The following is a 20,312-nucleotide window of genomic DNA, read 5'->3' on the forward strand; positions in this document are numbered from 1 at the left end:
ATTATATTAGTTGACATGCTATACATGGCTCAAATTTCACATGTTTAGCTACATTATTCAGTTAGTGGTTCCATCAAACATACAAGAAATCACACATTTTGAGTGTAACTTCTTATCCTGTTTGGAGATAGAGGTTATATGTATTCATTTTTTAACAGTGCATGTTTGTCTGCCAGAAAGTTGCTACCACACTGTTCACCTCCAGCTTTAGTATCTGCTAAAGAACAAATGCAGAAGAATTTAAACTTGTGACTGGGAAAGCAACTTTAAGTTATAATAAAATCTTCCTTTCAGTTGCAGAAAAAAAACCAGGAAGTGCATTTATAATATTGATACTACATTTGTCCACTGATGCAAAGTATGCAATGCATACCTGTTTTAACATGTGAAAAAAACAGGTTTTGTCAGAAGTCAGTGAGATGAAAATAAATTACAAGTTCACAATATAGGGTTATTTTAAACCCAAAAAATAATTTTACACCAGCATTACATACCACTGACATTGAATTACTCCTGGCAAGGAGTAAATACCAATGAGCAAAACTTAAAATTATCTATGTAATTAATTCCCATCTATTTCAGCAACTAAGGCACTTCAATAAATAGTAATATCACATCAGAATTCTGGTGATCACCACTTTACTATTTCATACACAATGAAGCAGTCCATCTCCAAAACAGATGGCTAACTTCATAACAATTTCAGGTTTTCCTATAATATACACAGATACAAACAGCAAATATTTGTGTACTATGCCTTGAGAAAGCAATTTTGAAAAAAAGGCAGTTTTGTTTAGATTAATTGCCCTCTAAAAGATTATGCAGTTCACAAGCATAAAATTCATTCTCCCTGCATCACAGAAGAAGTCAACTCCAGGAATCACAGAAAAACTTCCAGAAAAGTACAGTGTTGAGCAACTTCGTCCTGCATGTGTGATGTCTTAACTTTGCATGACGCACAGAAATTGTGACCTCAAAACTACAGATGAAAGGTCCCTGACTAAAATACTTCACCAGAAGCCGAAGCCAGAATAACAATTTAGGATGTTAGTAAAGAATTAAATATCACATAAAGATGCTTTTTCAGATTTTAGGCAAAGAATTTTCTCATGGTACAAGTGCATACTGTAAGACTGACTTGCAGTTACTCCATTCACTCATTTGTATTTTTTATTACTGGCACCTAGATGATGCTAACTTGGATCCATTCTTGCCTAGACTGTTTTACCTCTCTGTTGAACACACTGGCACATTCCTTAGGGATTAAGGGTCTCAGACTGTCCTGTTAGACCTTCCCTAAATGCCTCAAGCTGCTTTCGTAGGTGATCACTATTTCTAGTTTTTGACAACAGAAACTGTTCTCTTTTACACCAGAAATTTTGGACAATGGTAGCAAAAGCAACTTCAGAGAAGACATAATGAAGGAAATTGCCCATGTTTTCTATAAGCATCACCAACTGTATCATTTCATTTGTTACTCCTTATGATATGGATGGTACTTAAAAAGGAAGCACAGGACTTCAAGCCATGTAATTATAGGCAGTCTCTGGTTTGTCCTTTGTACTGGAAATATAGTGCCTCCAAACACTAAACATCTGATGTTATAAAACCCAGTTATCAGGAAATGCTGTCCTCACACCACACACCTGTACCATCTATTGAGGCAGAATCAGAACATAATGCCCAGTCTGGAGAGGCAGGGGGAACAGAGGCTGACAGACACACAGACCCAAAACACCAACCAGATAACAGCTGTAAACTAAGCACCAGCTGTCCTGTGAACCTTTTTATTTAAGTGATGTACTGGCTTCCCTTCCCAGGTTTCCTACGCTTCGGTGCATCTGTACATACTTTGAGATGCAGACTGTGAAAAAGTAATTTTTTTTTGGTCTTTCAATCAGACCTAAGTAGTCAGATTAACCTAAAGTAGTCATAAACTCTAATCTTGCTTTAAATTAAATTAAATACCCATCAGCTGCAGGGCAAACAAAAGACTATGTTGTAATGCCTTAATTATGACCTCTGCCATAATAAGCTTTATAATACTTTTTTATATGTTCATGCAGTCGAGGGGGTGGGGGGGAGTTTACCATCTGAAAAACTAATGGTATCTTATCAGCAATTACTCTTAACCTGTTCTGAAAACAGATTTTTTTTTTAAAAAAGATATTCTGATACTTTACTGGTAAAGCAACCTACTAAACTCTCTTACCTTTCCAACCTCCAAGTTTGAAATCTACTGGGTAATAACAAGAAGCACTTTAAAATCAACAAGTCATCTAAAAGTGATTAACTGGAGAAGTTAATGGTATTCACATTTTCAACACAGCTTAGTAGCAAAGATGCTGGCTTACAGGAACAGTCACACTGAAGTTTTCAACATGATGGTCAGGAAAGTTTGAGAATTCTCATGTCTTTATTTTTCCTGCAACATCTTCTGGCTCCTTGATCTCTTTTAAAGTAGCTATTAAATAAAGCACAAAATTGTTGGGTTTTAATTCCTTCTAGTTCAGAGGAGGATTCAGCACTCTGTGATTCTGAAGCTAATTCCTACCAGAAAGCAAAAACCAGAATGCGTTCAGATTTGAAAACTTGGCCATTACGTTTCTTTGCTCAGAGGAATCTGTTACATATACAAACCTTGCATTATCATTCAAAAAGCTGTCTTTTTGGCAGTTAAAATACAGAATAATGTGCAGAAGAATAAAGCTACACTAACCTTTTAAATATTACAGAACAAAAAATTTCATTTGTTTTCTTGTACCAAACAGTTGGCATGGAAGTTCTCCAACCACAAGGATGACTTCACATAAAGTAATAAAGATTTGACCACCAGTGAGGGGGGACCATTCTGCAGAAAGGCTGCCTGGACAGCTCTGTCCTTAAAGCTATTATAGAGGCAATAGACAAGGCCCTGAGTAGCCCATTTGAGCCAAAACCTGCTTTGAGGAGGGAACTGGAATAGAGACTTCCCTTCTCCATGAATTTAGGAATTCTGGTTATTGAACAAGCAAAGGTTAGAAGTTTTCACTGCCAGGCTGCAACTTTCTTGTCTCAGTTTGAGGGGACTGAGACTTAATCCTTTAGTACTACAGATACTGTATTGCACAGTTGTAATGTCAATAAAAGTCCTTGCCCACACAGTAAGTTTCCTACTAAGCCTTAATTTTGAAGACACAGCTTTTCCAAGCTTTTATTTCTTCCTAAAATTTAAACATGCTGGTAATAAACCAATGAAAACAACAAGTTATAAATGCTGACATAAGCATTTATTTTATTACGTAAGAAAACAACAGTTGTCAGCTTGGTTGCCAGTGACAGATGTCAGTTAAAACTAATCACAGATTGACCTGGAATACATCCAGGCATCATCAGCCAGTTAGTATTCATATTACACAGCATGTGAAGATAAAACAAAACCACTGAAGTCAGAATTCTTGATCTAATTCCAACATTGATTTTCTGCCTCAAGGTACTAGGTGAGAAAAAAGCCTAACTGATGAAAACAGCCCCTGCAATCTCTGTCAACTACCCATCCTTTGCTGTGTTGACAAACTACCAGTTCACTCTTTCCAGATGAAGCAGCCAGCATCATTCTCACCAAGACCCAGATCTACAGAGCATAATAACTGAGATCATTAACTATACAAGTTTTAAAGATAAGACACACATTTAAATGGCATTTTCCTTTTTATTTTAAAAAAGTTGCAAAGCCAGCTAATGAGAACAGCAAGCTCTTAAAACAGGAATGCCTGCAAACATATGAAACCGAATAAAACCTGAAAAGTTTACACAAAAGGAAACCAAAAAAAAAATCAGTAATTTCAAAATTTTATTAAGCTAACCTCAGTAAGAAGTGTCATTTACTAATGCAGGTAGCACTGAAAATCTTCTATTTGAACCGTTTGTGTGGTCAGCTAGTCAACCGTTTGTGCTGGTCAGCCAGCACTTATGTTTTTATTTGATGCAAAGACATAAGACTGGAATTAATCTTAAAAAAAAACCCAAAGCATTACAACTCCATCCTTTTATACCTTATGTATGACAGTCAATGTCCTACAGGTATTTCAACCAAGAGCTAAACAACTGAACTGGGTATTATTTACAACCGTTGATGGAAACTTTGTTTTGCATCTTCCAGTAATTAAAAGTTAAAATAACTGTCAATACTGGCAAACCTAGAATGTGTTATTAGAGCATCTTTTCCTCCTTTACAGCAAACTTAACTTAACTTTCCGTGGACCAATGGGCCTATCATTCAGTTCGTTAATAGCAGCCATAGCTTCCTCATAGTTTGTCATAGCAACAATGGCATCACCAGAAGGTAATCCTTGTTCATTGTACTGCACAGAAACTGACTCCGGTATCACTCTATAGCCATAGAAAAAGTCCAGAATCTCATTAGGAGTAGCTTTAAAAGGTAAATTTTTCAACAGAATAGGAACAACACGTTCAGAACCACCACTGAAATTTGGATCTGGCATAAATCTTCCTTCAGGAAAATTTCCCATTTTATTATTCCCAAACTCCATTCTGCCAAAAGGTTCACTGTCACCACCAAAATCCATGAGGGGTGGTGGACCCCTAAAATCCTTAGGAGGGCACATGAAGTCCTCAGGGGGATGTCTAAATTCAGAATGATGCCTGAAGTTCCCAGGGGGACCAAAAGAATGCATGGGTGGCCCTTGCGGTGGCCCAGATGGTGAACCAACTGGACGGGAGAGGTCACCTCTGTCATACGGATGTGAATGACCATGCATTTCATTTGGTGCAGATAATGATGCAGCAACACCGAACTTCTGCATCTGATCTTGAGATATAAGTCTTATTAAGACTTCTGTTCCCAAAAATGTTTGACGGTTTAAATTTTCTGCTTTCATAGCTTGTTCTTCGGATTTAAACTTCACTAGTGCTTCTCCCAGTCCAACTCCTTTTTCATCATAGAGCAAGTAAATATCATCTTCATCAATATCAAATCTTGAAAAGAACTTCTGCACTTCAATTTTTGACACATCAAATGGAAAATTCCTTACATAAACACAATTCTTAGGGCTGGAATGACCTTCCCGGTAACTTTTTTCTGATATGGCCTGTCCAAAATGATCTCTGTCCGGTGATCTTTTCCTCTCACAAGAGTCAATTATTTTCAACATTGACTTTCTTGAAATTGGAAAAATGTACACAGGACGATTGAGAAGAACCTTTCTATGACATTCCAAAGCAGCCTGATATTCTCTCTCGCTCCTTAACACCACAAAGGCATCTCTAGTCCTTTTCTGATGCTTATCTGTTAGAATCTTAATCTGTTTGCTGTGTATATCCAGTTCAGGAAAAAAATCTCTCAAATCTCTCTTTTCCACATTAAAAGATAGATTTCTTAAGTGTATGTAATATTCCTGGCCAGGAGATGAACGAGAATGTGTTCTTTGTCTCCTTGGTGACCTTGAACGAGAATGCTTCCTTGAATGCATGTAGCCTGAACTTCTTGGAGAATGGTCTTCACACAAAAAGTGATCCATTTCATCTGGCACGTCTATCCGCCCACCGCATTCAATCCACCGTTCCTCTGTAGTGGGACTGATTTCTATAAACCTCTGACCCATGTACTGTCTATGACGTTTAAGTCCTTCTAAGGCATCACCAGGTGTAGCACATTTTACCAAGCAATCACCATTGTTTAAACCATTGCGGTGCTTTATCAGAATCACTCCATCCACACGTATCCCCGAAAGGAAAGCACGTACTTCAACTTCTGTTGCAGAGTAAGGTATACCACGTAGAAATAAGTAACGATCATCCGGGTTAAACAGGTGGGAATCCTTTCTTAACTGATAGTTTGACTTAGGTATACCCATATCACCGTATCTTGTGCCATTGGTGTGGAAACCAGCCTCCAGGCGATTTGGTGGTCCGTAACTAGGTTTTCTTATTCCTTTTGGAGAAGCTGTAACTAAATGTGGTATATCTCCAACACCTGATGTACTAGAACCATTAGTACCTGTTCTTCTAGAGCCAGACATAGTTTCTCGTCCCCCGCGGTCAAATCGTTTCCGGCTCATTTCTATGGTACTCTGCATCTCTGCCTTGCTGCTGAGAAAGAGCTCTATGCGCGAGTCCTTGATAAACCCTCCCGAACAGCTCATGGCACGCCGTGCATCTTCATCTGTTGCAAATATAATAAAAGCCTCCCCAATCTCTCCTCCAATAATATGCACACCTCCATCGGGAATATTCAATCCCAAGAAGAAACGACGAATATCTGGAGGACCCGCAACAACAGGAAGCCCCTGTAAACGGATGACTACAGCCATGCTGAGCTCAACCCACAGCAAAAATCACCTGCAGACAAAAAGGTACACATGATAGCACGTCTTTAGTACTCAGCTATTACAGTATCTTATCACTTAAGAAGCTAGAGCCTTTTTAATGAATGCCCTTGTCTCATCAAGAGAGAAGGTATCAAAAAACCCACAAGTTCACGAGAACAAGATTAAAACAATTCACTGAATGTTGATTAGTCAGAACAATTAGCTACTCCACCGGCACTCGTGCACAAATCTATCAATATTCCCTACCCTAAGGGCAACAAAATCCACCTAAGTCACTCCTCACCATCCACAATACCTAAAGAGCACCTCAAGTCTTTCACGGCATAGTTACTATGTAACTCTGCCCACTCCTAAGGAACAAAAAAAATCCAGTTTACTTTTGAACAGGACACTAATTGATAAAAGGAGAAAGGAAAAAGAATAACTATGTCACTGGAAAATGAAGTAACTCACAAACAGTGATGACTTTACTGCTTTGACAAGTTGCTCTACCCAGTGATCAGTTCTCTTCAATAATGTGTGTTTTCTCAGCATTCAAAAATGTTGTCTCTTTGGTGTAGTCAGAGTATTAACTGCAGTGGCCACAAGCATATCCTAGTTGCCAGCCACAAGTCTGTGAGGAAAAAAGGCTGTGTATGATCTTGTCACAATACTCAGTGAGAAGTGTTAAGCTTTTGACAGCTTACCTGTTTCTGCTTTGGAGACCTGATAAATTCTGTAAAATCAACTTAACTGTGGAAAGAAAACGAAACATAATTAATGGCTGATACCTGTACTTTGCTTTACACACTGTGCTACACTGCTGCAGCCTGTCCATAGCAGTGGCTAATACTAAAGCCAAGCATGTTATGAACCCATGTGAAGAACTCCTTCCGTGTTCCAAGATGCCATGCACCGCATCTTTCTCTTTCCATTTTAGAAGCAAAAGAAATTCAAAATTTAAGTTGACTTCTGGAAATGATGAAAATACGATGAGATTACTTGGTCATCGATTGTGCCACACGGAACTGATGCAATGAAACAGACTGACAGTGCATCGAGGGAACAGTTCTCAGCTGAGTTCTTGAAAGGTGCTTAGGTCCATCTGAGGATTACACGATGTCCATTCTTCTGAAATCCACCTGGTTTCAAACTTTCCAAGAGTATGCTACTCACCAGTCCAGCACTGCACTTAACATACACAGTGAAGCCCATCATGAAAGAGCAAAAATATCCAACAGAGAGAAACCTCAGAAAGTACCTGAATTTACAAAGCCAACTTCAGCATTTTCCCTAAATCCTTACTCTACTGCCTTTCAAACATAAGAACAAGAAAACCTTGAATACACTGACTTATCATACCCTGATTTTCAACATTTTCTAACATCACACAATAAATAGAACAATATTCTCAGAACAAACACAAGCCTCTGTAGCAAATGACAGCATTCCTTTAAAACACAACAGCCCAATGCTCCGAGCATCTGCAAACACTCCTTCAACAACCTTTGCTCTGTAAAGCACTAGATCCTGATGATGAGTTACCTACCAATAACCATTACTGTCACTCCACCTGAACAAGAGCAAAGCCCAAATTCTGTCACCAATGGACTCCATGTCACTTCTGCACCAGTACTCCATAAGCACAACAGAAAACAACTGCCCATTTAGAAACTTCCCTAAAGACCATCTGTTCTCTGTACTTTTGTGGTGAGTCGACCCCAGCCAGCAGCCAGGCACCCACGCAGCTGATTGTTCACTCCTCGTCCCCATCGGTGGGATGGGAAAGAACAAAGTCGAGAAAACTTGTGGGTCAAGATAAAGACAGTTTCATCAGTGGAAAGAAAAACACAAAACAAAGGAAATCACTCACCACGTCCCACAGGCTGACTGATGTCCAGCCTTCCTCCAAATAACAACTGCCTTGGGAGCCAAGAAAAAATCCTCCCAAAGAAACCAAAACCATTAAAATACTTCTTCCTCTACCTCAGTTTTTGTTGCCCAGCATGATGTTACATGTCAGAGAATATCCCTTTGGTGAGTTTGGGTCAGCTGTCCCAGGCATGTTCCCTCCCAGCTTCTCACCTACTCTGAGCACACTCACTGTAGGAACAGAGTAGGGGAAATTGATAAAGCCTTGATACTGCGCGAGTGCTGTTCGGCCACAGCCAAAACACCGATGTGTTGTCAGCATTCTTTTAGCCACAAATCCAAACTGAGCCGCATGGGCTGCTGTGAAGAACGTTAACTCCATCCCAGCCAGACCCAGAACACTTTACAACGTGTCTTCTCAACAGATGCAACGACAGTGCCAAAAAGCATGGAGAATTCAAGGGCAGAATTTTCATACAGCACCTTCACGTCTTGAAAAAGCAAATCCGCTGCCCTGCTACTTCACGATGTATTTAATCTGTAGTACTTCTGGATTCACAACTCCGCTTTCTTATCCCAATTTTTAAACATCATTCACAACAGCTCTCCTCCATAATTCTTTGGTGATAAACAGCAAGTTCTCCAGGATGCACCAGGGATACAATACACAACCTTCAGTGGTGAAAACCAGACCAGTGGTTCCAGAACATAACAGGATCTCTAAGAAGTCCATAAACAAATGCAAGTTCAAATAACAGCTCTTACTGTATAGTAAACCATCACACATGGGTAGAAAGCACAGACAAGCCATCCAAATTGAAAGTGCATAACCAAAAAGAGTTGACTTGTCATGAAAAGTAAGAGCAATTCATTAACTGAACAAGGACTTCAGAGAGCAAGGATTTGGAGAATAAACAACTTCATGCCACAGCTTAAAAGCACAGAAGTGTACAATTTTATGTTTATATATGAGCAAAATTGGCTAGAAAACAGTACAATACCTATTCTTCCAGTCTCAGGAAATTCCAAACATTAAAGCCATTAAAATAATCCACAACTTGTAAACGCGGTAGGAAACTAAGTCTGCACTAGACTAGGATTTTTGTCATAACACTGAAAGATTACACAGACTGCAAGCTAGAAAGAACACCCACAGAAACACCCCGTCTACGAAAATGAACCAGTATAGAATAAAAATCAGCCTTAACAGAGGAAGCAGGCTGCTGCGAACAGCACTTTGCACAGTGCTGAAGGAAAACATGAGTGAGCTCTGGAGCTGGACCCGCTACACGGTCGAATGTAGCACGGCACCGCTTCCGAGCACGTCGCCCCGCCGGCCCCAGCGCTGCTGGAGAGCCCCGCCGCGGGCGGCAGGGCAGGGGACGGGGCGAGGGGAGGCTGCCCCGCGCCATGCGCCGCGGCCCGCCAGAGCCGCCGCTGCTGCGCCCCCACGAAGAAGCCCGTCTGCTTCCCGACACCGGGACAGGGCTGAGGGAAGCACCGGGAGCGGGGAAGCGGGGTGGGAAGCCCAGGGACGCGAGAAGGCCGGGGCACACGGAGCGGCCGCGCAGCGGTTCCGCGAGGGTCGGGTAACCGAGAACCGGCAGACTCCGCGCCGCCCTCGGCCACGCGCCGCACCCCGGAGAGGCGAGCCGGGTCCCTCACGCCATCCATCCACGCACCCACCGGACACGCCGCTCGGACGAGCGCCGCAGCTCCCGGCACGGCTCCGCCAAGATGGCGCCGCCTCCACTGCCCCCCCCAACGCTGAGGGGAAGCTGCGCTGCGCGAGCGCGGACCTGCGCGCGCACCCTCCCGGCGGGTCGACTCCGCCCCCCACCCTCCGCTGCAGCGAGCGTGCGCAGACCGCGAGCCCCATCGGCGCGCGCGTGAAAGCCTCGCTGCAGGCAGTGCGCATGCGCTTTCTGCCCTGGAGGCGCGTGTGCGGTCTCCGTCAGAGTAGACCTGAGGGAGCTGTGCCGTGACAGATCGGTGTGACTGTGGCTCTGTACTGATGGATCTGTGCAGTGACAGGTCGCTGTGACTGGCTGTGTACTGATGGGCCTGTCCCGTGGCACAGCTGTGTACCGGGATCGCTCGCTCGGCGGCCGGGCGCCGCTGCCGCGCCGTGCGCCGTGCTCAGGCTCGCTGCCGTCGGTGCCAAGCCTCAGGCGCCGCTCCGCGCTGCGCGTCCCATAACCCTGGCACGGTTTGTAACGCGGCTCAGGCTGCCTCCAGCCTGCGGTGTGACGGGAAGGGAAGGCAGGGATGGAGCGATGGAGAAGAAGGAAGCGTTCAAGATGAAGTAAAGGGAAGGGCAGAGGGGAAGTACTTTGGTTGTGCAAGCGAGATATATTTATCCTAATGTTTATCCTACCTGCCTTGTGCAGTACTTCTCCATTTTAGGCAGGAAAAAAACCCCTGCACTATTACGGTAAATTCACCTAGCAATGTTGCCGACTTTAGGAGCTCTCTCAACACAGATAGAGTCTTGTTTAGAAAAAAGGCACTGTTTATTCTGTGCGGGGTGCAAGGTGGAGGTTTCCACAAACCAAGCACACCGGTAAAAAGTTGCATCTTTACACGGTCGAATTTACATGAACGTGAGCCTGGAGACAGGTAATTCGACTTGAAAACATAAAGGAAACCTTTTAACAGTTGTTGAGCCAACCAAATAAATCCAATAAGAAATAAAACATGCTAATGTCGAAAATCATAATAGTTAGGCAATTAGCATGCAGGAGAGGGACAATGAGAAATAACTAAAGTCCAGGACACAGTGTCTTGCAAAGTTTTGGTAACATCTGAGGGAGTGAGACAAAAGGCAGCAGGCAGAAACATGCACAGAAGGTTCCACCTGAGCATGAAGAACTTTCCTGTGCAGGTGCACTGGAGCAGGCTGCTCAGAGAGGCTGTGGAGTCTCCCTCACTGGAGATATTCAAGAACTCTGGTGGCAGTGCTGTGCCATGTGCTCTGGGATGGCGCTGCTTGAGCAGGGAGGTTGCACCAGGTGGCCCTCTGTGGTCCTTTCCAGCCGGACTCATTCCGTGCTTCTGTGGGATGTGAACAAGAGTTGTGACAAAGGTGTAAAAGGTACGGGGAGTAACACTGGCTGAGCATCCATTGCTCTAGGCATTTTGTGTTTTCACCTAGTTACCACTTCAATTACAAGCACGTGTTCCATTGGGATGATACACTGTGCACTAATTCTAGAGACGAGGCACCGGAGAGTGCAAACCAGGCCTCGCTGTCCCCTCGTTTCTCGCTCCTGGTCTCGCACAAGACGAACAAAACTCTCATTAGACCAAGCACATGAACTCGGGCTTCCGCGCCCTCCCTCGCCGCGCCCCGCGGACGCTTCGCGTGTTGCGGCGGCGGGCCCCCGGCGCTCGCCGTACGCGCTGCTCTGGCCAATCGGCGCGCGCGGGCGGGCGCGCGGTGGCCATGGCGACGCGGAGCCCCGGGGCCATGGCCGCCGCCGCGCTGCTCATGGCGGTGTCGGCGGCGCTGCCCGTCGCCCGCGGCTTCTCCCTCCCGCTCCAGCGCCCCGCCGACTGCGGCGCCGACCACTACTTCGACAGCTCCCGCCTGGCCTGCGCGCCCTGCGGGGCCCACCAGCGGCAGAGCGCCGGCGGTGAGCGATGGGGAGGCGGGGCTCGGGCGGCTCCGCGCTGAATCCGCCGCCAGCAGCGGGAGCTGCGCAGTCGGGGCTCGGGCTGTGGCGGTAAAACAGCCGCAGCCTGAAACAGGTCTGGGAAAGCCGCGAAAAGGCCAGGATCCCTGAGAGGCCCCAGCACAGCTGTGATGTATCTGAGATACAGCTCAGAGAAATGACGTTCAGCCTTTTTCTAATAACCTTTTTTACCTCAAGCATTATATTGTATTTGCATTGTTCATCTGTAAAATTCTACAGGACCCTGAATTTATGTTCTCGAACACTTCTGTAACTAGAAACTCCTAGTCAGACCTGAATGTGTGAGATACCAAGTGTCAGATCCTCAGGCTGTGCCTGTGCTAGTCCAGGTCCCACACAGGAACTTGCAGCAGATACAGCACAGCCTGACAGTGCTAAATGGAAAATACAGACCGTTGGCTGCTTTCTTTAGGGCATAAAGAGTTATTAAAGGATTCATCTTTCATAAAATACACAGTCCAACAAGAGTGGGAGTTCTCTGGTGTGTGTGATTTGAGACTAAGACCCAAGAACATCTCTCTCCAGAGCTGGTACTGCAGTGGGAAGCAGAGATGTGCAGGGCTCCGTCCACAGTTGCTGAGTGAAAGCTGCTCACCTTCACCACCACCGTGCTGCCCTAAAGACTAATCCCACAGTTCACTTACTGCAAAAAAATACACTATTTGTTTTCAGATCTCCTGATAATGTGGGTGTCTAGATCCACAGCTCCTTTTTAGGCTGAATCTTCCTCTAAATGAAGGGCTTCAAGGAGAGGAAAATTCCAAGGGGAGGTCAAGGGTTTATTTTTTCCTGCAGATCTGACTGGAGCAGTGTAGGTAGGTGCTGCTCAGTGCTGTTTGCATCTTGGCTGAATTCCACTTGTGATTGCCTATACATTCCACGGCTAGCTCATCAGCCTGGATTTTGCTTTCAGGTGGCGTGCCTAAAAATCCAGGTATTGTCACTGTGAGTGTCACAACTCAAACTTTTAATTGATCTAATCATGTGGGCTTTTTCTTCTTTAGAATTAAGTAGAAATGTTTGATCACTTTGACAAACGTTTCTGTACAGTTGGTCTCGTTAGAATGTACTTTAAAGTTATAAAACTTTCTACAGAATTTGACATTATTTTTGCCTGCATAGGTAAATAAGCTTAAACGATAAAAACAGTTTATCAGTAGATGTAATCAATTTCAGTTTGTGGTATGTGTTTAAAAGTAGAGAGAGAAATTCATGACACTGAGACAGGAAAAGTTTCTAAAAAAAATAGTTGTTGAGCACTAGCAGGTGGGCGTTATACTATGCCATAAAAATAGTGTTTAATTTCGTACGAAATGTTAAGTGTATTGTGTTCACTCACTGAAAACCATTCAATATAAACCTTGATCCCCATGCACAATTTTTAAAGCCTTGAGTTTAAAACAACTTTTCATACAACAGTTATATTTTGAAAAACCTTTTCATAGGAACACATTTTGGTTTTAGGACTGACTGACTTCAAATTGAAAAAATAAAAACTGTATACAAACATTTAATACTGGTGTTGTAGAGAGGAAAGGCTGTGGCAAGATTTAGATGGAGAGATTATATCTATTACAGACCAACAGGTAAAATTTGGTTTAATTGAAAACCCCACAAAATACAAGCTCTGTGTCTCTGTTCCACCCTGGTAGGTCAGCCTTGTAACATTGTCCTAAAACATCTGTGTGCAAACTGTAGCATGGGCATTCTTTAAAAAGATTATTTTCATTCACCTCTCACTCAAGTGTTTTATGTGTCTATCTAATAATCCATCTTGATCTCTTGAGAACAATAGTAATTGTTCTTAGTATTCTGTTACAATCAGTCAGTTCTATATGGATTAAAAATGCATTTGGTTTTTTTTCTTCAGGCAGTTCCTGTGAATGTGAGCCAGGATACAGGATGGTTTCTAGTAATGGTGGGTTCTCTGTTACTTGTGAAAAATGCCCAGAAAATATGGTAAGTACTTAATGTTTCATGTTTGCCACAATAATAGAATACTAATCATAACAATTATGGGTTTTCCAATTTTAAATTTTATCCTGACTGCAAGTTACTTTTCATTAATTTAAAATATTTTTGTGTAATAGTCTTTGATTGGTAATTTTAAGACCCTGCTTACATGCAGTATTTTTTTACAATTTAGAGTTGTCTATTTCTATTATTTTGCTTTTTTCTTTACAAATTTGACCCCACAGACAAAATAAGAATTTTTTAAGTGTTTAAGTTCCTTCCACTACTTATCTTCTCTGCTTTGACCTTGTCCAGAGAGCACAACTGTACAATGCTGAAGATGCTTTTCAGCTCAAAGATATCTTAATTTATATATTAATTATTTATGGAAATACTATTATTGTAATATTCAGGCTGTGTCTTCAAAATCCACAATATTTCATCTTCTTGCTTCAAAATGAGCTGCTCCTACTACGTTACTTTAATTATATTTATAGTTTGATCAGTTCTTCTGACCTTCCTTGACAAACTAAATTACAATTTTGTGTCACAATCTCACCAGGCTAAACCAGCAAAGCTGTAGCAAGCAAAAAAATGTATTTTTCCATCAAATCAACTCTTGAGAGTGAAGCCTTCCTGAATACTTCTTTCTCTTCAATAGCTATAGAAAAACTCTCAAGAGAGCAGCTTACTTGCCTGAGTTAAGTGTTCAGTGGCTAATGGGCTTAGTAGGTAATTTTCCTTTTCTTTCCATCTTCTTGCTCTGTTAGACAAAGACTTTGGCACATACCCTTTCATGTTGTGATCTTTTGCTGGTTTTTCCTCTTTCCTGCAATGGTGGCATTTGCCTTTGATCTACTGCCAAGGCTTTTGCAAAGGTAAAATGATCATAGTGGAGAAGGGAGTAACATCAGTAGTACTTGAGGATGAGAGTTCATCCTTCAACTTCCTCCGTGGTTTTTATCTGTAATGCATTTACTTCATAGTGAAAAATAAGATGTGAACTGTCTGGGTAGGTACAAAATTCCAAACAATTATAAAAGCTGCTTCACTTTAGAACTCTTCCATTTCCATTACTTCTGTGTATTTATATGCATTTGCAATATTCAGTTTATATGCAAAATGTCTGTTTATGCATTATTATGTTTATTCAATGTACCTCTTTTTAAACATTTTACTTTCCATTTTTCCTGAAGGATGTAAGCTGACAGGTTTGGAAGGGCTTAACTTTTTTTGTGTGTCTGCTAGAAATTGCTTTTGCCAGATTGTTTAGCCTTTTTTTATCTTTAAAAGCTTCATGAATGTTATTGATGTTTTATCTGAACACATTTTCTAGTAACTCAAAGCTGGATAAGGCATTCTTCACAGATACTGGGTGATCTCTATACTTTTGAAAATTCTAATAATTTTATATTTTATTTTAGAGTGGAGTTACTCAAGATGGATGGAATTGTATTACTTGCCCCAAAGGCCTGACTTCAAAAGGAAATTGCAAATGCCCCAGTAATGAAATATTAGGTAAAAAACGTATGCCAATTATGAGATTATAACACTTGGTTTAGCTATTTGAGTTTACTAAGATATGCTCTTCTGTTCAGTAAGAAAGAAAATTTTACATGTTTTCTTATCTAATGTAAAAATTCAACATTGATCTTGATCTTAATTGTCATGAAAGACAACAGATAAATCTGTACCATTGCTCATTGCAATAAAAACTATTATGCAAACATTCTATAAATGAATACTGGTGTATCACTTCCTTCAAGCTCTTTGGCAATGGATGGAGTAATTAAAGTTGGAATAAAAACAATATCAATATAGACTATAAAAACATTACAATGTTTTGAAGTATAAAGAGCAGTAAAGGAATTACACCTGCATGAGTAGGTGGAAGAGAACAGGCTGAGCAAATCAAGCAATTGGCTGTGCATTAGTGTCAGTGGATTTCATGCCTCCCTGAGACACTTGTACCTGTGGCTTTCTGAGATGTGCTTCCCTATACCTGTGCTTCTTACCTGATGCTCTCTAGTAGTTGCAGATGACTTTCAGTAGATAGAAAAATAATGTTAAATTTAGTGTTTAAGGTAAATGGATTTTTGCTTATTTTGTGTGGTAGAAACATAAGAGCAAAGTACAGTTTTCATCAGTGGTGTAAAACATAAAAGCTCTTGGAACCTCTAGGTTTCCTTATTTTCAGAGATGTGGAATGCCTGTAATTCTCTGAATAAGTATTACAAATGTCCACTTTGGTTGTATTTCTAACAGAGTATATTGGAGAATCACTGTTTTCCAGCTCAATAATTTTAAATTTTCCTAGGAATCTGGAAAACACTGGATACCACTCTTCTACTTTAAACTTTATCAGAGTTAAAAAATACATTCCAGGCCTTTATGGTAAAATATTGAGAGCAAAGCTGATTCTGTAATTTGACATGCAGGAAGAACATTAGTACTGTATGTTTTTTATTCTCTTTGGATTTTTTTAATAATTAGGTTTGAAATCTCTTGCCAGGTTATATAGTTGGTGGAAGATGCAGTTTTGAAACTTGGAAATTGTGACATTTCCGTGAATCATTTCAGATGAAATGTAATTTTTTCCCCCAGTAATTTGCAAACTTGTTGTTTTGAATTTTTGCTTTGCAGTGAGGCCTTTGTTTGTTTTCAGAATAAATAAAAGAGGAACAGCCAAATTAGACAGGAAATGTTGCATTTCACATTTAAAACTAAACTGCATGTGCACAGCTATAAGCAGTGCACACATACATACATGCATGAATGTGCATTTATAGTGGATGTTATTTGCATGTTGTGGTCTTGATTTTTTCAAAATAAACTCTTTGAATTTATTTTAGATCTGCACAGATGCTGCATTTTTTCTCATTTATCTTGAACTGTGTGACACTGCATCAGGCAGTTTTATCAGAGTTGCTTTTCTTTTCTGCTTAGTGGAAAGAAGCATCGATGGTGTTTTGCTTGATGAAGCATTGTGCATACATTGTAATGGAAGTGAGCAGTCCTTCTCTGCCTCAGATGCATCAGGAAGCAGGTGGGTGCTCTTTGCCTTTTTTGATGATAAATTTGGACATGTCACGCTGGTTGAAATGGAATATTCCTGAGGCACAGACTGTGTCTTTGGGATCACAGTTTTGAAGGCAGGGAATTGGAAACCCTGTATCAAACCCACCGTGTTTTGAGCTCACTGAAGTCCTTATATGGCCAGCAGCTTGGTTTTTTTGTCTTGCTTTAGTGTGACTAAAAAGAAGGCTTTGGCTTGGAAGCAGAAGAGAATTCTTACTCTGATAAACTATTATTTGATTTATTTTCTACTTCACTGATAGTAGAAACAAATCAGTAATCACTTTTGAATTTCAGTTCAAACTAGTGAAGTTGCTGATGCTGTTCCTGGGCATGCTATGTAATCAGCTTTCTCTGAGGACTAAATATCATACTTGATTACATTTTAAGTGCATTCTTGATGTTTGTGATCCACAGGTGTGCAAGATGTGAAAAGACATTCATCCAAGTAAGCAAGTCTTGTGACTGCAACAGCCCAAACATTCTAGTAAGTAGAAGAATGGTTATTGTATTGAAGTTCAGAAAAAGAAAAGTTATTTTGACAAGTGTATCAATATCTTATTAATATTTTTTTATTCTTTTATTTCTTTCAGACTGGGGGGTTGTGTTTCTTGGCTCGTGAAGGCTTACCCCCAAAGGGAGTTGCAGCTGTTCGTTTTGCACAGCTAGTAAGTGTATTTATTCTAAAACACTTTTAAGCTTTCTCATTACTTACTTTCAGTAAATATTTCAAATTCCCTTTTGTTTTGTCTGATCCCAGTGATGGCAAGGTCATTTGCATCACGATAGAGTGCAGGTATGGACACTAAGCAAGCATTGTTATAATGGAGTAAGCTTTTAAAAATTCTTGCCATTTTGGAAACTGAAAAAGGGAAGTAATTTACATTACTTTAGTATCAAAACTAGTAGCACGTGGCCTTTTGTATTAATTGTGTGCATTTACAGCTTACTCTTGTATCACAAAAACATGCTGAAGAGACCATGAGTGCCTCTGGACTTTTTTACTATATAAAATTTGTATTTGTGTAAAACATGTGAAAAAAAATACAAGGTTTGGGTTTACTGCTTGATCTTAGAGCTTACAGAACAAAATGGGCACCTATAAAGTTTGAGATTGTCTACGAAATTGCTGAACTCCTTGAATTGGCTAATGAATGAGAATATGGTCTACTGACAAGCTTGAAGCTTTTCATTGTTTTAGCTAATGAACTTTCGTTAACTGTGAAATCTGATCAAAGTTAGGACCATTTTCCAGGTAGTTCTGAATTCACGATATGCTGTGTGGCTAAGAAATGCATTTTGCTCCTAAATGAGTTGATGTTAAAAGCTACCACTTGAAAGAAAGTGAAAAGCAGTCTTCAGTTTTTCGGATATCAAACATTCATTTGCTTCCTGAAAATGCCATCTTCTAAGTAATATTTTATTGAAAATGTCTTTTCAGTTGTTTACAGTATGTATAAAGGCTATGTATAGTCCCAATGTAGTAGTTATAAAAAGGAGATTATAAAAAGGAGGAACTAATTAATTTGGCAAATTTGGTCCTGAGTTAGATTTTTCATCAAGTCAACATCTTACCCTTGAATTTGTTAGTACTTCCCTTGTGTGATAAAGAAAACTTCTGCATCACAGAATCCATATTCAAAGCTTAAATATTTCAGCTCTTTTCCTGTAATATTTTGTCCAATTTAGTGAAGTGAAAGAAATTATTGCATTATGGTTGTGTTTTGAACTGATATTGTTAGACTGAGATATTTACAAATGACAGAACAGTCTTAGAAAAAAATAAGTAGCATCTTGTAGCTGACATAGTTTTCCAGACTGTTACGTTATGTAGGAGTTGTTGTGAACAAAGACAGTGAACAAGTTCCTTATTTACAGGGTATAACACTGGCATCAGCATGGTTTCTGAAAAACCTTCAGTCCTCAGCCTTTGCCTGTTGGGTGAGTTTCATTAATGTTTACAGTTTGCATTTTTATACAGGATGGTACTCTGTAAAAGTATGTCACTTTTATATTTGGAACTTACCTTGCTTATTTTTAAATAATTTTATTTTGAGATGAGAATAGAAAAGAAATAACTATATATACAGAATGCATAGAAATATTGAGGGCTAATCAATATTAATGCAAGTCTATAGTGTTGGAATTTTCACAAGGTGAATGGTGTTAAAGAAAAAATCCTTAAATATTCGGTCTTATGTGACCTGCTATCCATATTTTTGGATATAAATGAGCATATCCAGTATTTACTGGCACCTGCTCTTTACCTCTTAGTTGATTTTCAGTTATTCATAACCATGGAACCACACTTTTTAGCTTTACTTTGCTTTCTGTATGCAAGTGTTATTTACCATTTTGTTGCTCTGGGCGACAGTAACCATGAGTGAAAGAGTGGCTACGGCAACAGTCACAGACACTTGTGAAGGGCATGTGCCTCTGCCTCCCTTTTACCAATTCTGTTATCACACATTCTCATTTTCCTTCTGTATTGCTCTCCTGAAGATCAGATTTTAACTTCTCAGGTTCTACTATCTGTCACAACCCAAAGGATTACCTGGTCAAGAAATCTCTAAAGATCACAGTAAGGATTTGCAGGATTCCATAGTGCACGAGCACATGGAGTCTTATTTCCTACTTTTTTTTTTTTATTAGAGATTACTGCAAGTTACTACTGGTAAAGTGAGCAGAGTTATGATTAGTGAAGCAAGTGTATATATGTACTGCAGTGGTAGCAGCAGTCAATTGTAGCAGCAGGCATGCATTTCAGTATTACAGGCTGCTACAAAATGATCACTAGGAAAGCAGCAAAGGTGCTTATGATGAATTAGCCATATGTGTGTATTATTCCAAATAGTACCAATATAGTACTCAAGAAACCACTCTGAGGAGTGGGGCCTCAAAACTGATGACAGATGAAGTTTCACTTCAAAGATGATCATCAACATTGCAGAATTTGGAGGCAGTCAGGCATCCCTAGCCACAGTCTGGTAACTTGCCTAGGAGAGCTCATAGAAAAGTTGGTGTAGGGGACTCCCTCTGTGTGTAGGGATTGAGAGAGAGATGAGAGGCAGGGACAGATTCACTCTCCATTTTGGGTAAAAAGTAGCTTTTATATCAGAGACGCATGAGGTGGTGTAGGGCAGCACCACCTGGAGCAGCCAATAGATGACATTTTATATCTCAGGCTAGTCTTTGTTTTTTCCAGACTGTTCTTCTACTTTATCATGTACAACCATCAATAGCAGTTGCCTATTCCTACTCTTTTGGCATGTTTTCCCTCTTCTAAACCCTAACCCTCGTCTAGACTCTTTTTCATCTTTCCAGATGATAGGTTGCTGTTACAATTCCTTGGATTTGTGCTTATTGATGGTATCTCAGGAGGTCTCTGAAGGTACCCAGCTGTACTTCT

At 40.7% G+C, this 20,312-nt stretch overlaps 2 protein-coding genes across 4 annotated transcripts in view; one reads left to right on the forward strand and one right to left on the reverse strand.

The window, feature by feature from the left end:
• Positions 1 to 3,674: 3,674 nt before the first annotated feature.
• Positions 3,675 to 9,998, reverse strand: RBM12B (RNA binding motif protein 12B). Of its 3 annotated transcripts, XM_041412556.1 has the most exons (3): positions 9,867 to 9,998; positions 7,016 to 7,061; positions 3,675 to 6,339 (listed from the first exon to the last, which is right to left on the reverse strand). In XM_041412556.1, the coding sequence occupies exon 3, from the start codon at positions 6,309 to 6,311 to the stop codon at positions 4,212 to 4,214; it is 2,100 nt and encodes a 699-aa protein (XP_041268490.1). In that variant the 5' UTR covers positions 6,312 to 6,339; positions 7,016 to 7,061; positions 9,867 to 9,998; the 3' UTR covers positions 3,675 to 4,211. The 3 variants fall into 3 exon arrangements, with proteins under 3 accessions (XP_041268490.1, XP_041268492.1, XP_041268491.1); XM_041412558.1 differs by lacking the exon at positions 7,016 to 7,061 and having other exon boundaries at positions 9,867 to 9,928; XM_041412557.1 differs by lacking the exons at positions 7,016 to 7,061; positions 9,867 to 9,998 and adding an exon at positions 6,783 to 6,917.
• Positions 9,999 to 11,648: 1,650 nt separating this feature from the next.
• Positions 11,649 to 20,312, forward strand: part of TMEM67 (transmembrane protein 67) — a 32,291-nt gene continuing 23,627 nt past the window's right edge. Inside the window, exons 1-7 of the mRNA XM_041413045.1 lie at positions 11,649 to 11,815; positions 13,746 to 13,834; positions 15,253 to 15,346; positions 16,775 to 16,874; positions 17,321 to 17,390; positions 17,497 to 17,571; positions 18,782 to 18,844. Of these exons, the coding sequence (XP_041268979.1) occupies positions 11,650 to 11,815; positions 13,746 to 13,834; positions 15,253 to 15,346; positions 16,775 to 16,874; positions 17,321 to 17,390; positions 17,497 to 17,571; positions 18,782 to 18,844 (657 nt within the window). The 5' untranslated portion in view covers position 11,649. The remainder of the gene's footprint in view (positions 11,816 to 13,745; positions 13,835 to 15,252; positions 15,347 to 16,774; positions 16,875 to 17,320; positions 17,391 to 17,496; positions 17,572 to 18,781; positions 18,845 to 20,312) is intronic.

The sequence above is a fragment of the Onychostruthus taczanowskii genome, unplaced genomic scaffold (genome assembly GCF_017590055.1).
Source record: "Onychostruthus taczanowskii isolate IOZ18803 unplaced genomic scaffold, ASM1759005v1 scaffold4, whole genome shotgun sequence".
Classification (NCBI taxonomy): domain Eukaryota; kingdom Metazoa; phylum Chordata; class Aves; order Passeriformes; family Passeridae; genus Onychostruthus; species Onychostruthus taczanowskii.

Excerpts from the sequence above, each read along its gene's own strand:
- RBM12B (XM_041412556.1), bottom strand. The coding sequence starts at position 6,311 with ATGGCTGTAGTCATCCGTTTACAGGGGCTTCCTGTTGTTGCGGGTCCT.